Source organism: Colletes gigas, unplaced genomic scaffold (assembly GCF_013123115.1).
Source record: "Colletes gigas isolate AHSC1104 unplaced genomic scaffold, ASM1312311v1 Colletes_gigas_Sc00022, whole genome shotgun sequence".
In the NCBI taxonomy this organism is placed as follows: domain Eukaryota; kingdom Metazoa; phylum Arthropoda; class Insecta; order Hymenoptera; family Colletidae; genus Colletes; species Colletes gigas.
The window spans coordinates 3753714-3770023 of record NW_025106651.1 but is presented as its reverse complement, the minus strand read 5'-3'; the positions used below and the strand labels follow the sequence as shown (position 1 = coordinate 3770023).

Sequence of the window (16310 nt, the reverse complement as noted above, 5' to 3'; positions counted from 1 at the left end):
ATGACATGATTTAAAGCCAACATAATATGAAATTTGTTTTTTTTTTAGTTAAGTACCTTTCGAAATGTTTAACGTATAGTAATATTCATTGTTAGGCACCTTTATTAAGATAAAATGAGAGTTAGAAGTACTCGTGACATGATTTATATTACAAAAGATTTTATTGAATATATCTGTAGGTATTCCGGGGATGTATTACAAAATCATATTTATGTATTGAGCAAATTACATAGTTTGGCACGTAACATAAGTTTTATTTTTGTTGCATGAATGTTATTGTTTAAAAAAAAAGAAACTTGAGTATTTTAAACGTATACACAATTTGTAATAGCTTGCAATGAGCATTCAATTTTTAATAACACAAGGGTTTAAATCACTTCGAATTAAATATAAACGTCAACAAGATTTTGAAAGACTGATCAGGCTGAAGAATATAGAGGGCTTGGAAATTTCGAATTTCCTCGAAACAATAGAATCCATCAATGGCCTCACAAATAATATAAATATTTCAATCACGACTTCTATTACATTTTCAAGATTTTTCAAATTTCCAGGACCTCCAAATCCAAATTATTCGAGTGTTTTTAAAGTTTGCAGGAACTTTTAATGCCGATTTGTGCTCGAAGCGAATCGAAACCGTCCATCGTTAGTAATAGCGCTATAAAATATCAAACTATATTCGTCTTTGAAAAAAAATATCGTTCGGTATTAACGAGTAGTATTGTACAGACATTTCAGTGTTTTCAACCCTCGTCACGCGTAGCAACCGGTTTCAGTCCTCTTCGCAGAAACATCCCTCGCGCGAATGGTAGACGATCCAATCTATATACCGTGTGACTCTCGTATAAACACCAGGATATCCTGGTCGAGCACATCCGTTACCCCAGGACACTACGCCTATAAGCTCGTATTTCTTGTCTTCGCGTTCAGCTATCAGTGGTCCTCCGCTGTCCCCCTGAAAGAGAAATATGGAGACTGTTTCTATCAGCTATATCCTCATTTCTATCTCAAAACTATGAAATATTCGAAAACGATTCAATTGTACGTAGAATACAAGCATGTTAAGGGGGCAGGACAGTTTAACAAGTCTAATAATTAGCAATACTTTGGAGGAACAATAAAAGAAAAGTACATATCTGATTGACATAAGTTTTTGTGGTTTATTTTAGATGTTTAGTTTAGATGATTTTGTGATTAAATATAGCACTATAGAGGTAACATTATTAGATTTTAAGTGAAACTAATTGTTTTAATTACTTATTATATTAGGTGTACAAATGAATAATCCAATTTTTTCAGCCACATTCAATGTTTATTTAAAAAAAAAGTAAATTGAGTTGTTCAATCAAAGTATTCGCCGTTACTTTCTATAACTTTAAGCCATCTTTCAGACACCTGATGAATTCCATCTCGGAAAAATTTTACGTTTTTGAATCCGATAAAGTCGTCAAACCATTTCGGATCTCATCCACCGATTGGAAGTGCATATCGGATAAGGCGTGTTACATCGACCGGAACAGGTGATAATCAGTTGGAGCAATGTCTGGTGAATACGCTGGGTGCTGCAAGACGTCCCAGCCAAGACTCATTATGGTGTCTTTTGTATGGGAAGCAATATGTGGCCTGGCGTTGTCATGCAACAATTTCACTGGATGTTCTCCTTTGCCAGTATATGGACGTTTTCGTTTCAATGCTTGACTCAAGCAGATTAATTGACGTTGGCAGTAGTTCGCAGTTACTGTTTCACTCGGTTCCAACAACTCATAACAAACCACGCCCTTGATATCCCACTAAATGGAGAGAAGAACCTTTTTTCCGAAGCGATTGGGTTTTGCAACCGATGTTGATGCTTCGCCGGAATTTACCCATGACTTTCTGCGTTTCGGATTGTCATAGAGTATCCATTTCTCATCGCCCGTAACGATTTTCCACAGGAAAGACTTTCGACGCTGCTTAGTGGGAAGAGACAGACACGCTGCCACTCGTTGATTTTTGTTGGTTGCAGTGAGTTCATGCGGAACCCATTTTCCTTCTTTCTGAATCTTTCCCATCTCACATAGGCGTTTGGAAATCGTTTGCTGGGTTACTCCTAACTGTTCTGCAAGTTCTTTTTGTGTTTGTGCCGCATTCTCAGCGAGCAGTTGTTCCAAATCATTGTTGTCGCACTTCCGAGGGCCTCCAGGGCGTTGTTTGTCGATTGGACTCAAATCACCGCTTTTAAACCGCTTAAACCAAAATGCGCACGCATCATATGATACAATACCTTCCCCGAGAAAGGAACAAATCTATTTGCATGCTCTTGCAGCATTTTTCCCTTGTTGGAATTCGTAAAGAATGCAGTGTCGGATATGCACCTCATCTGTTGCCATTTTCGACTCTACTGAATTGAATACTTTTGAAGGTTATGTTGGGCTTTTCGTTAAACTATCTTTCGCTAAAATCTATTGACTTTAAACTTGGTTTTATAACTGTTTAAAATAATTTGGATTATTCATTTGTACACCTAATAGAATATCAAAATATGTATAGAATTTGTATTATATTTCTGTACAGGTAAGTAAGCATATTTCAATTATTTATATGTGTCATAAGCATGTTTTAAACCATAAACAAAGAATACAAAGTTTTTAACAATTTAAATTTTGGAGAAGCTTATAAAAAAATGTTGAAAAGTGTTAGACGTTCGACTTCATTTATATGAAAGCTTAGACCATTGTTAACAAGAGTATCTAAATTTCAAGTGCAGTTTGCTGCAGTTTTGAAATCTGTGAGGTTTTTAATAAATACATGTCCTACGTATTTTCACGTCGCGTCGCGTCTTGTATTGCTTGCGTGTTGCAGTCTGTTTCCCATCGATTTGAAAACATTTGAAAAGTTGTCTTTCGAAACAACATATTTATTTAAATAAAAATATCCATGGTATCTCATACCTCCCACTATTCATAAAATTTTGATACATGGGAAACAAATTCTCGAAGAGTGTGTTTTGCCGCTTGGATACTTGAGAGAAGACGCAGCAGAATCAAGGCATACATTTTATAGACAAGATAGAGAATTTTATACACGTAAAAATAATAGAGAGAACTATTTGCAAAATGTATTTCATAGGATCTTGGATACTTCAGATCTATTTATCTCAAATACATCTCTTAAAAACAGAATGGAACAACAGAAACGAAAAAAGCCAAACTTCCACTGGAAGTGTTATCTTTGTTACGTTCCCTATCATTCTATCAATCGCAATCGCAACCATCATCATCCAGTTCATCAACAGTTAACAGTGCTAGAATGAAAATGATGAAGAAAATGGAAACAATTTACCGATATTTGAGTATTTGAACAACGTGGAATTAGATTCAGATGAATTATAGGTAACAATTTATAATTTGCAGCTACATTTTTTCGTATTTTGTATCTTAGCTACTGATAAACACGTTATTACAGATACACTTAATCGAAATCTGTTGTAGAGACTTAGTTTATTAGTATAATAAATAATAATTTATAACTAGTAAATTAATATAATTAATAACCTAGTTTATTAATATAAACTAAGTCTATAATAATTTTACATTAATTTGGCCACATACATATAAGGGTCTTTTAATTCTTCTATCATAAAATTTAAATAATTCCATCCAGAATACGAAAATATTCCAGAATAGAAGGCAACTGCAATTTTACCGGGCTCCGTAATAGTGTTTTCAAAGGAATTTTCAAAATTTACTGTATGACCTATATCAAATGATTAATGCATACGGAATTAATTAATCAAACAAGATTTTAAAATTTCATACAAAAATACATCAACTTGTATTTTTATGATAATTTCTGTTTATAATAATTTAGCTACCAGTAATACAAATTATAAAAAGAAAGAGTGCAGTCTTAAAGAAGCCTTTATTCACGTTCTGATTTTCTAGTTTAAGTTCATTTCTAGAATATAAATACAAATATTATTAAAATTTGAAGATGATCTTAAACTAGGAGATCGAAATATGAATCCTGTTCAAAACTGCAAAATTATCTTCCTTTTTATTATACATACAGGATATTTGGCCAGCCCTGGGAAAAATTTTAATGAGAGATTCTACAGATAAAAATAAGATGAAAATCAAGAATATCAATTTGTTGATTGAGACTTTGTCAAAAAGTTATTAAAAAATTAAACTAACAAATTTCAAATCATTCACGGTAAAATTATTTTCGGTTGCAGGGGTCAATTACAATTATTTTTGGTGAATAAACATACCCTTGAAATTCTACGCATTTTCGAGAAAAAACTTCATTACTGAAAATATAATTTCTGACCAGAAATGCTTCCTCGAAATTTCATGCAAATGTTTAAAATATCATAACTTCTGAACGGATTCAAGGATTTTAAAGTTTCAAAATGCAAACAACGCGTATTTAGGTGTAAAATATGTAGAAATTCTAAGAAATTCTGAAAAGTTATTCCTTAACCCCGTAAAATGAGAAAAACCATATAAAAATGGTAAAATTTTCAAACAGCCATAACTGCTACAATAGTGAATGGATTGCATTGAAATATAGTATGGAAGTAGAGCTCATGGATACCTACAAAAAAGTACTAAACTAAATTTTGATAGGACGTCAAACAAATTGATTAAAGATGAAAAACGAATTTTTAAGAACATTCGACAAAGGGGTAGTTTAAATTTTTCAGCGAAAAGAAAAATTTCAAATCGTTCTAAAAAAATTATGTTTGGTTGTGGGGGTCAATTACAATCATTTTTAGTAAATACACATACCTCCGAAATCCTTCGCACCTTTGTGAAAAAAATTCGGGTAGGTGGACAATTTCGATAAAATTAAAAAATGTCAAATCGTTCTGGGAAAATTATTTTCGTTTGAGGGAGTTAATTGCAATCAGTTTTGGTGAATAGACACATCCCCGAAATCCTACGCATTTTCGAGAAAAAAATTCTTTACCGAAAATATACTGTGCGGCCTGAAATGTTTCTATAACTTTTTAACGAAGCCTCAATCAATAAATTAGTATCCTTGATTTTCGCCTTATTTTGGCCTCTAGAATCTCCCATTGAAATTTTTCCCAAGGGTGACCGAACACCCTGTATACCGCGTACTGATATCATCATTTTGAATTTGAAATTTTTGATTTCAGATTCGTTATCAGCAACCTCAAGAACCCTGAATTACCAAGTTTTAGAAAGATTCGATGGAATCTTGAATTTTTGCCACGTTTCCGACTCTTTCAGACCATCGGGTGTCCCGAAGAAATCATGAAAAAAATTTTTGATCGAGTATAATTAAGGTCCACCCTACGGTAGAACGTTGATACGTTACCTGACAAGAGTCCTTCTTGCCATCGGCGTATCCAGCGCACATCATGTTATCGGAGATCATGCGAGGGCTGTAGTTGGTATTGCGGCAATCCTGAAGGCTCATAACTGGTACCTCGACTTCCTGCAGGAGGCACGAAGGCTTTCCATCCTCGTGCAAGGTGCCCCAGCCGGATGCTATCGCCTTCGTCCCGACGTACTGGTTATCTGAATCATTAACGTGGCCCGTATGCAACCCAGAGAATACTCGAGAAACAGACAAAAGGAATACAAAAGAGCGGAATATCGCGTTGGAACGCGAACGAGCATCGCGAGCCGATAAAGCCCGAGCAACGCTTCGCGTCTGATCCACTTACGGTTTTCATAGAGAAGATATCGGTAACAGGTGACACGGATTATGCAATTTGATAACAATTGCTGGTGCAGTCGTCGTGTGCACGTGGAAGTCCTCGATTTTGCGAAAAAAATCTGTCATTATCGCGCGGTTGCAGTCGAGAAAGGTACCCGTATGTTGACTAATTTATGCAAGCGCGCGGTCGTGCAATCAATCGGGCAATGAATAATGCGACGATCGACTGAGTTGTGCAATGATGCATGATGAATCGCTGCAGCAATTGTTGATACGATCGCTCCATTGGGTATTGTTATTACGAACAATTCTTGCTTCGAATCAGAATAGCCGCGATATCGCCTGGATGTCGGAGCATCCAGTATGCAAATACGTATAGTTTCGTGACATAGAAATTGTAATTGTTTAAACAAGTATCCAGAATTTGTAATGAAATTCTAAACGCTTGCAATTTATCATGACATCGGATAGGGGAATACAACGAGTTACGATTGGAGAACATTTTATCCGCGATCGTTCATTTTTTAAAGCCATAATTTCAAGGTCACGCGAGATCATAACTGCAAGACAATAAAAGGATTCGAGGAATATTAAAAACGGGATTCCAGTGGAATTTTAGCGCTTGGGTCACGATTCCACTTACAACACGTAAAACATTCTCGTTCTATTTTTCATTTCTGGATCGTAAAATAAATGTTTGATTGGTATACGAAATATACTGTTCAAGTAACTCTGTGCCTCCATTGTAAGTATCTGGCATAATGCAATGTAACGATGGTGGACGAACTGTGGTTCTTTTAGACTCTTACTGCAGTACAAATTTAGTAAAAAAATTAATTTACATTTCAACGTGTTAACTTTTACGCGTTTCATTAGAAATAGAACGATTTTTCTATATTTGGCAAGCTTTTAACATCGCGAATAGTACGTTACGAGGGGCTATCCTGCCCTTCCAATAAAGAACGAAGTTTACGAGTGTCTCTGATAAGCGATATATGGCCGCTATCAAAGTTTGGTCACCGCGGCGATATAATATTCGTAAAAAGGATGAATATTTCTTCACGACGTTACGCAGTATTATTGTTCGCATGAGTTATTTATTGCTGAAGGGAGAAAAAGATATTTCACCTCGTACGGACGGCAGGCATATGGGTCTAATCGTGTCGCTTAGGGGCACCCTTTCGTTGAGTCGCAGCAGGGCAATGTCGTTGTCGAAATTGAGGAAGCTGAAGTCGCCCATCAGTACTCTGACCACGTATCTAGTTTCAAATCCCCTTTCGAGGCACCTGTCATGTTCGCCGAAGGTGACCTTGATCATGAACCACATGAACCTGAAAACGGGACTAGAAAAGCTGACCATGCTCGCCTCGAGAACAGGATCATGATTAGCAATTTAAATGGAGGTTTGGAAGGTGATGGTTTACTAGTTGTGTTGTTCTCTTTCGTGGCTTCTTTGTGGTGCATAACATTTCAGAATGTTTCTTATTGCAGTTGCAAAATCTATATACAGTGGGTGTAAAAAGTATTCGTACAGTGATTAATTACGACTAAAATGCTGAATAATAACTTTTATTAAATAATATTTTTTAAACAAACATGTTACATGTATTCTTCAAAGTCTGTAGAATAACAATATCAAATAAACAAAAGAAATATTTATATTGTTTATATAAATATCAAGAAAAATGAACAAATTGACAGAAATGAACGCGTAATAAGTATTCGTACAGTTCTGTTGCCATTATCAAGTGTACAAGTGATTTAAACATTTGTAATAAAAACAACAAATAATTGAAAAATTAATATTTATAATATTTAGTAGGGTTTCCCTTTGATTTTATTATTACGACTAGCCTTCTAGGTATTGAATTAACTAAATTAGATGTAATTTTATTAGTAGTAGTAGTAGTAGTATGTATTTAATGTTCCCCTCAGGTGTAATTTTATTAGTAATATTATTCCATACGTTGATTAAACCATTTTTTAAGTCTGTTTTAAATGAAATTGTATGTTTTCGAATTGCTCGTTCCAGATAATACCACAAATGCTCAATTGGATTAATATCTGGTGATTGTGGGAGTTTTTTAAATGTGCTGGCGTATTATATGCAATCTACATTCTTGTATTGTAAACAGTATACTTAGGATTATTATCTTGCACGAACACAAAATTATTTTTTATACCCATTTTTCCAGTACTTGAATGAACATGATTTTTAAAAATATTAATATAGATTTTGTGATCCATTATTCAGTCAATAAAATGCAATTCACCTACACCTGCGGCACTCATGCAGCCCCAAACACATATGGAACCACCACCATGTTTTATTGTCGACTTTAAATTCTGGGGTTTATACTCTTCATTTTTTTTCCACAAAAATGAAAAATATTAAATTTACTCTCATCTATGAACATGACCCTCTTCTAAAAGTTATCAGTGTTTTTACATAACTTTATGCTGACTGCAATCTCTACTTCCTATTCCTTTCATTCACTCTTCTTCTTCACTTTTCTTTCACTTCTTCTTCATTTCTTCAAGCTGTTCTTGACTTTGCAAGAAATGGCATACAGTACTGTTTAAAGAAGATACAGTGATTGTGATTTATGATTTGCTGCATTCATTTTCGAATTGTTTTTAATGAATCGAATAATACTACGACCACTATGTTCAATAATTTTTCGCGACCGTCCACTTCTCACACGATTTTGCAATGTTTTTCGTAATCTGTATCTGTCAATTCCTTCTATGGTAGATCTTGGCCTTTTTACAATACGCGATATTTCGGATAAATTTTTGCTTTAGTTATGCAAATTAATAATTATCTTTCGTTCTTCTACGGTAGTTTCCTTACTTTTTCGACCCATGTTACTACAGTAATGTTAATACTGTTCTGTATGTCTGTGCTACAATTACAGATAGCGTTTCTAAATCGACTAGCATAATTAAGCGATATTTGAAACTAGTTACCTTGTGTTTACACAACAAATTTGAATCATATTTATATAAATAATATAAATATTTCTTTTGTTTATTTAATATTCTTGTTCTATAGATTTGGAAATATACATATAACATGTTTGTTTAAAAAATATTGTTTATTAAACATTATTATTCAGCATTTTAGTCGTAATTAGTCACTGTACGAATACTTTTTACACCTACTGTAAATAAAATTGTAACTTAATTGTGTCCCATTTAAGTTGAGATTAAAAAAAATCTTGAAGACATGTGATTTAAAAAAAACAAACTTATACATATCCTTTAGTGTTTCGAGTGAGGAATCAAATGGCACTTTTATTTTATTAATGCGTGGACGTTTTAAAGGTTATTTCAAGATCATTTTGTCTTTTTTTTCATTTTGGAATCACATTATACGTAAAAAAATGCACAATTTTTTGTTGGTTCAATATTTTCTAAGATACGTAGTAAAACATTTTTTTAAATTTATTCTGATACCATATTTGGTACGCTTACATCTTCAAGTATTAAGATTCAAAGTGTTTTGATATTTCTTTCTGTCATGTGTAATAGAGATAAATATAGCTAATATGATTGTGTTTACAAACGTATCTGACAATGTGCTATCAAAACAGGACAACTTTGTGACTGAATTTTTAGTCAAAGTCTAGAGATACTGTATCGTCAGTTCAGTTTACGTAGCGAGTGCAATGGAATATTTAACAATTGCAGAAAATATTGAAATGATTCTTCTTTATGGCGAATCAGGACAAAACATTGAAGAAGCTATTAATTCGTATCCTTCGCTGTACGAGAAGAACTTTATTATCTGTTCATGAGACTTTTATTAAACGAATTAATAAGTGTCTAGAAGTTGAGGATAAAAATTTCGAGCTTTTATTATGGTGTTTTTCAATGAAATACAAAACCTTCCAGAAGAAAGTAACGTTGTCATTTTAATAGAAAAACCAAATGATCCTTAACATGGACATTAAAAATCAGCTAAATATCTTAAGAAATATTGAACTTACAAAAAAGTATTTCAAACAATAATTGTGCATTTTTTTACATAGAATATGGAAAAATATGGATTTATGATAAAAAAAGACAAGATCACTAGAAATACTAAAGGACATGTGTCTGTTTTTTTGAAATCACATGTCTTCCAGTCTTTTTACAATCTCAACTTAAATGGGACACCCTGTATAATTTCGTTCTTTCTGGACTAATCTACTGCACTGATTCTAATTAAACTATTTGTTTCGAATATATCTGGGAACAGAATAGGCTATTTATCTTTGTACGTTCATTCGCAATGAAATTTAGAACTTCAGCGAAGGGGAGAAAGGGTTGTCAAAATATTCTAAAAATGAATAGTTAGGTTTTGCGAGATGATGCTTACCCTTTGACGCAATGAGCCGCGGTGAGGACATATCGATCGTTTATCAAGGTACCACCGCAGTAAAATTTATTCAGGTACGAAAGCCTCGCCATCCATGGGAACTCGTTTACGTAAGTCGTTTGGCCGCCAACTATCCGACTCTCCTCGTTTCGCAGACCGCAGCCTAATTATTTGAACGACCGATTGTATTAACAGCTAAGCTTTTCTGATGGGAATACTATTAAGTACTATTAACAATCGTTAAATAAAATTATTTCATTGAGAAGCTAGTGATTCTGATATTGTTAAAGTAGGCGTGTTGAATATTTTAAAAGCATTTTTTAATTATTTCTCAGCCATATCAACACTAGTTTTACCGAAGAAAATATGTGTAAAATTGAAAACACAATAGTAATTTCCATAAAAATAAGCAAAAGGCCAATGGCATTGCCCTGATTGAAGACCTCTAATAGTACGTTACTTTGAAACTGTTGTTGACAAAACTATAATTGTACTTACTGCAATAACATGGTCCAGGCGCTTCTACAGTGGACGGTGGTTTGTTACCAAAGATCCCAAAAAAGTTTTTCACCTTTTCACCGAACTTTCCTGCCTGGGAGTTTGCAATATGATAACTCAAGTTCAAACATTTCGCGTAATACACAGTTCATTCCGTTTAAACTAATTTAAATAGCGTTTCACTGTGCTTGTTTAAAATCACCTCAATCTAATTTATTATTTATATTATTTTCTACTACAAATCATTAAAAAAAAATTCACATCGATCAACAGATGATATCCATTTTTACTTTGGGCTTGCACACCGTACAAAACAATTGCTGCGCACACTATGCACCGAAACTATCATTTTCAAAGATAACAAAAATCCAAATTGCAGTAAATTATTGTGTATAGGTAAATTACAAACTATAAGTATGTACAGACCATATCGGTAGTTAGATGATTAAGAAAAGAAGACAACGGTGAATTCTATTCTATCGATTAATTAGCGACCTACGGTGTGTATCGTTATTAGAATAATCTATAATCTTACTTGACAAGGGTCTGATGCCAGCAATATAGCAACTGATAATCCAAGGCACCACGAGAACCTCATTTTCCGCAATTGAACTAGATTCCCGCTTAATCGGTGTGAAGTTTGGCGCGTCGCGTCCCAAAGGAAGGATTATATCGATGAAGGATTTGCCGCGCGGGCACTGTCAGGAACGAGTTACAGACATGTCCCTGGCCGGGACTTACTATCGCCAGTGTCCCACGGCGACTGAGGGCGACTCAGGTCGAAGAGGTAATTGCTATTCCAGAAGAGAAAGACGGCAGAGCCGACTGGTCGGCGACTGGACAGTACCTGACCAGTTCACGTTCACGTTCAGGGTCGAATTACGGGTGACTGTTATTGACCGTCATCAGGGTCATGGTAGCGGTTGTACGATTTGCATCCATCGCGGCGGTTTCGTTTTTATTGCTCCTTGGTAGGGGTTTAAGTGTTTTTGTATGGATAAACGGTCCCAATAAATAAGTGGCCAAGTCACTATCTTACATTGGAGAGACGAGGAGGAACAGCATTTTCAAATGTTCGTTACACTCACGTTCAGAATTACGTTTTCGTTCTCTTTTAAGTTTGATAATCACGCGCAAAATGGTGTTAAAATTTAATATCGAACCAGTTTTGTTCTATCAGCGACCCATATTACTTATCAGTTTTTATATTAGATTTTCAAATGGTTTATGCTTTAGTTTGTCGGAAAATGGGGCAAAGAATGACGTGGTTATTTGGAGATAATTATATTTCGGATTTCAGTCAGTAATTTATTTAAAAGTATTCGAGAAGTTAAATATTTTGGATGCATTCGTGTCGGCCAACCTACTTCGACGCGCCCAAAAATCAGTCTTCGGTATGCATTATGCAGATTTCATGGGAGAGGACGTTTATGGCCACCCATCTGTATCTTGTTATGTACAAGACTGGTGCGTCATCAGGTACCGTTGAACCGCGAGCGTTTCACGCTAATGATCCTCCATCAGTGTGAGGTAGAAAGAGACGATTCGACCGATATACCCATTAAAGTCTGGTTTTTCCACTTTCGGCTAAATTACAAAGTATTTACGATAGCTGGAAAAAAGCTGACATTTTGTCTTAATTCTGCGATACAGGAAAATTCCTCGTCGAACAAGACGTATTAATATTGGATGGTGTTACGAAAATATTTTGTTAATAATTTTGCGCGCATATTACGTTTATTAGCGAGTATGTTAAACTCTGTAGTGTTTTATAGATATATCTTTGAAAAATAATCTGTTTCCAGTTCACTGAAAGGTGATTTCAACGCGTGGCGAACACGAGACTGTAAAGTGAGCATTTTATTAAGCGTTTTGAATATTTTTACAGGGACTATGTGTATTTAAAACCAATACGATTGATGTTATAAGTAGTATTTACCAACGAAGTTTGTAAATAATTTTAGCATTAACTTTATATAGTCAGTGAAATGTATTTCGTGGAACAGACAGTCATTATTGAGCATTAATTTCAAACGTACGCGATGCATCGATGCGTATTCTATCGTCCCGCTTTCAGCAGAATATTCGCTTCATTAACTTAATCTCGGTTTGACAGGAAACCGTTACCGCTAATTATTCCGGTAACGTTTGGCCGCCATTCACGCAACAAAGGCGTGTCGCGTGTACGCGGAACTGTACAATGTGTTCTATATATTCTAATTTTTTTTTTACGAAACATATAAAACAAAAAGTTCTTAGTAATTTGCGTTCGTCGAAGAATCAGAACGCGAAAAAATTCACGTTTACGCGAACTTTTTGATTTATTTATATGTATGCAGTGGCTTTGTAAGAGCATCAATGACTTTTCTACTACAAGGAACTTAAGTTCTTAATAGTTCTTATAAGCTAACAGACTATAAAACTATATACAGTATGTATAATCCTATAAAATTAATCACTTGGCAAAATGTACAACAATCTATTAATTATAGTAATATAATAAACAATTACAAATAAGTTTTAATGAATTTTGTGATTCATTAGCTCTATCAGTTCTGGTTAATTTACAGACTTTTTACACGGTCGTATTTAAGCAATATTAAATTATTTAACGCTTCTAGTTACTTAGGCTTCTTAAGTACCTATTTCTTGTTTATCTCTATATACAAATATAAAAACAAGTAAATCTTCCGACTCTGGATTATTAATTAATTTTTAGTTTCCACATAAGCATCCATCCTTCATATTTGTATTGATCCATTTCAGATACTTCGTTACCCTGGTATACACTCCAGGATATCCTGGTCTCCCGCATCCAACGCCCCAGGAAACAATTCCTGCATCGAAGGAACGAATAAAAATTAGAAGAAAGTCATTATAGGTCATGTTGTATCATGAAAGTACTGTAAAAATTAATGAAATTACTGATAAATAATTACCAACGATTTCTAGTCTGTCGCCTTCGTGTACGAGCAACGGACCACCGCTGTCGCCTTGACAAGAATCTTCGTTACCGCGACCAGCGCAAAGCATGTTATCCGTAATTCGATTGGCCCGATATTTCATCTTACGACATTGCATTAAACTTAATATCGGTACTTGTACTTCATGAACTATCCCCGCTAGCATTCCTCCCTCTGTCGTCCGACCCCAACCTACCACGGTTCCTTCTTTCCCAGCTGGATCCGTGCCTGTAAATATTATTGCAAATCTGTTAAGGAATTTGGTGAGTGCTTACTAGAAACGAAAAACTATTTCTTGCGATTCTTCCTATTTGTTGGCATATTCCATTGGCACTTCAATATTTTAAGAAGAGAAATAAATGAGATCTATTCTAACCGACTACAATCTTCTCCACAGAGTCCTGGTATGTATGTACATTAGGGTGGACCTTATTTTTCGACCATCGAATGTTTTTTAGGACGTCCCCTAGAATTGTGCCACTGTATGAATAAATGGTGTGTGCAAAATTTGGTACAAATTGAACAACGGAAAGTGGTACCACATCGAATTTTAAAATTTGTTATCCTTCTAATTTGTTTTTTTCCTTTACAATTCACAGTCTCTATACTGTTTTATATATCGTTGGATTCGTCTTTTTACGTTCTATTAAAATATCGAAAAAACATCATTGCATTAAAAAAAAAATGATGACTTTGAAATTTCAAAAATTGATCTTGAAAAAGAAATTTTATCTTCGAGATTACATTTGTTTCATCAAATAGTACAACTTCTGTTCGAAGAATTTTGTTATATATTCACAAATAGGGGTGATATATATAGAATTTAGATATTTGTATTTAAACTGTTTATATACAGGGTGTTTGGCTATCTCTGAGAAAAATTTTAGTGGGAGATTCTTGGGGCCAAAATAACATGAAATTTAAGGTAATTTGTTGATTGAGGCTTCGTTAAAAAGTTATAGAAACAGTTCCGGCCACACAGTATATTTTCGGTAAAGAATTTTTTCCTCGAAAGTGGATAGGATTTCGGGGGTATGCCCATTCACCAAAAATGATTATTATTGACACCTGCAACTAAAAATAATTTTTTTAGAACGATTTGAAATTTTTTACTTTAATTTTTTAATAATTTTTTAACAAAGTCTCAATCAATAAATTGATATTCTTGATTTTCGTCTTATTTTAGCTTCTAGAATGTCCCATTAAAATTTTTCCCAATGGTGGCCGAACACCCTCTATAGTAGAATGTATAATATAAAAAAGCAATTCTAAAGCAATAAAGCAATATCTAGGTGAGTTAAAAATGATATTATTCTTATTGTGTTAAAATATCTTTTTAATAAATTCTACTGAGTATGAGTTACATATCTTTCATTAAAGTATGTTTTGTCACATTAGGAAATTGTTTTCTGTGTTCTGAAATTATTTGTAATATATATTGTTTTTCTTTCTTATTGTTTTATAATAATTGATGGTATTCTTCCATAAGTTTAATTTCACGTTCAGCACATTGACAACTTTTAGTTGCCGAACTATGTTTGAATCATATTCACAGGATCTTTTCTTAAAAAAAGTTTTTACAGGGTCATTTTTTGAAATTTCAAAGTCATAATTTTTTTTCGATATTTTAATAGAACGTAAAAAGACGAATTCAACGATATGCAAAATAGTATAGAGACTGTAAATTGAAAAAGAAAAAACAAATTAGAAGACTTACAAATTTTAAAATTTCATGAGGTACCACTTCCCGTTGTTCATTTTGCACCAAATTTTGTACACACCATTTGTTCATACAGTGACACAATTCTAGAGGGCGTCAGAAAAAAATAATTGCGTAAAAAATTTTTACCAAGTATAACTAAGGTGCACCCTAATGAGCATGCGAGGAAAAGGGTGAGGAGACAGGGAAAAGCAGATGACATATAAAGCAGAATGAAAGCGTCACATTGTGTGAGGCTGAGATTTGGGGATGGAAGTGGAGATAAAGGCGTAGGGGAATTACAAGACATTTGAAAGCAAAGCTGTAGCAGAAGAATAGAAATAATATGGAGAGATATAGTCTGAAGTGTTCAGGTTGGGTAATGAGATTAGATGGGAGGGGTAGAAGAGGACAAAATTAAGTACAGAATATATGGAAGGTACGTGAGGAATGAAAGGTGTAAAAGAAAGATAGGGGTTAGGGTAGATGAAGGAGCCTGAGGTGTTGACTGGAGTGGCAGAGAGTGATTGGAGAGACGAGAAAGAAGGAGATGATAGAAAAAGTGGGAAGAACGAATGGGCAGATTAGGGCCATTGAGGGATAAACCTCTGTTTCTGCTTTTGTTTTTAGTCATCTATGGGCTTTTTGAGTTGTTGTATGGTCTTATTTGTTGCTTTAAAGAGCGAGGTTCCAAATTCTTCAACAAAGATAGAGGATATGAGACAGAGTAACAGAGACTGAACTTTGGTTTACCTGCTTTTAGTAGCCGGCAGTAAAAGCGTACACCCGAGAAGACGAATTCCCAAATGGGGAAGTGTATAAAGGGGACTTTTTCTTAGTGTTGCCTGCAGGCTGCGACCCTCGAGCGTTCGAACAGGGGTGCAGTGAAAGTACAATAGAACTCCATTTGTCGGAACTAATGTCGTCACGATACCTGATTTACCGATCACGTGCCTGGGCTCCTATTTGGTATAGGAATCAATAAACAATAGCAGAAGGAATAATCCTGTAGATCTGTTCAAACAAATGGAATTCTACGGTATCTGGCACCGGGGGAGGTTAAGCTGCTAAGCCAATTAGGGTATCAACACGTTGATTGCCACGTCAGTCGTAT

General features: G+C 34.5%; 2 protein-coding genes across 2 annotated transcripts in view; both read right to left on the bottom strand.

Annotated features, from left to right (window-relative positions):
- Positions 1-758: 758 nt before the first annotated feature.
- Positions 759-11132, bottom strand: LOC122401196 (trypsin-1-like). Its single transcript, XM_043403177.1, has 6 exons — positions 11070-11132; positions 10535-10628; positions 10037-10199; positions 6802-7016; positions 5329-5531; positions 759-955 (listed from the first exon to the last, which is right to left on the bottom strand). Exons 1-6 carry the CDS (start codon positions 11130-11132, stop codon positions 773-775), a joined length of 921 nt encoding a protein of 306 aa, XP_043259112.1. The 3' UTR covers positions 759-772.
- A 2117-nt stretch (positions 11133-13249) lies between these two features.
- LOC122401154 overlaps positions 13250-16310 on the bottom strand; it is a 39223-nt gene continuing 36162 nt past the window's right edge. Inside the window, exons 23-24 of the mRNA XM_043403113.1 lie at positions 13474-13725; positions 13250-13371 (exon numbers count right to left, since the gene is read on the bottom strand). Of these exons, the coding sequence (XP_043259048.1) occupies positions 13250-13371; positions 13474-13725 (374 nt within the window). The remainder of the gene's footprint in view (positions 13372-13473; positions 13726-16310) is intronic.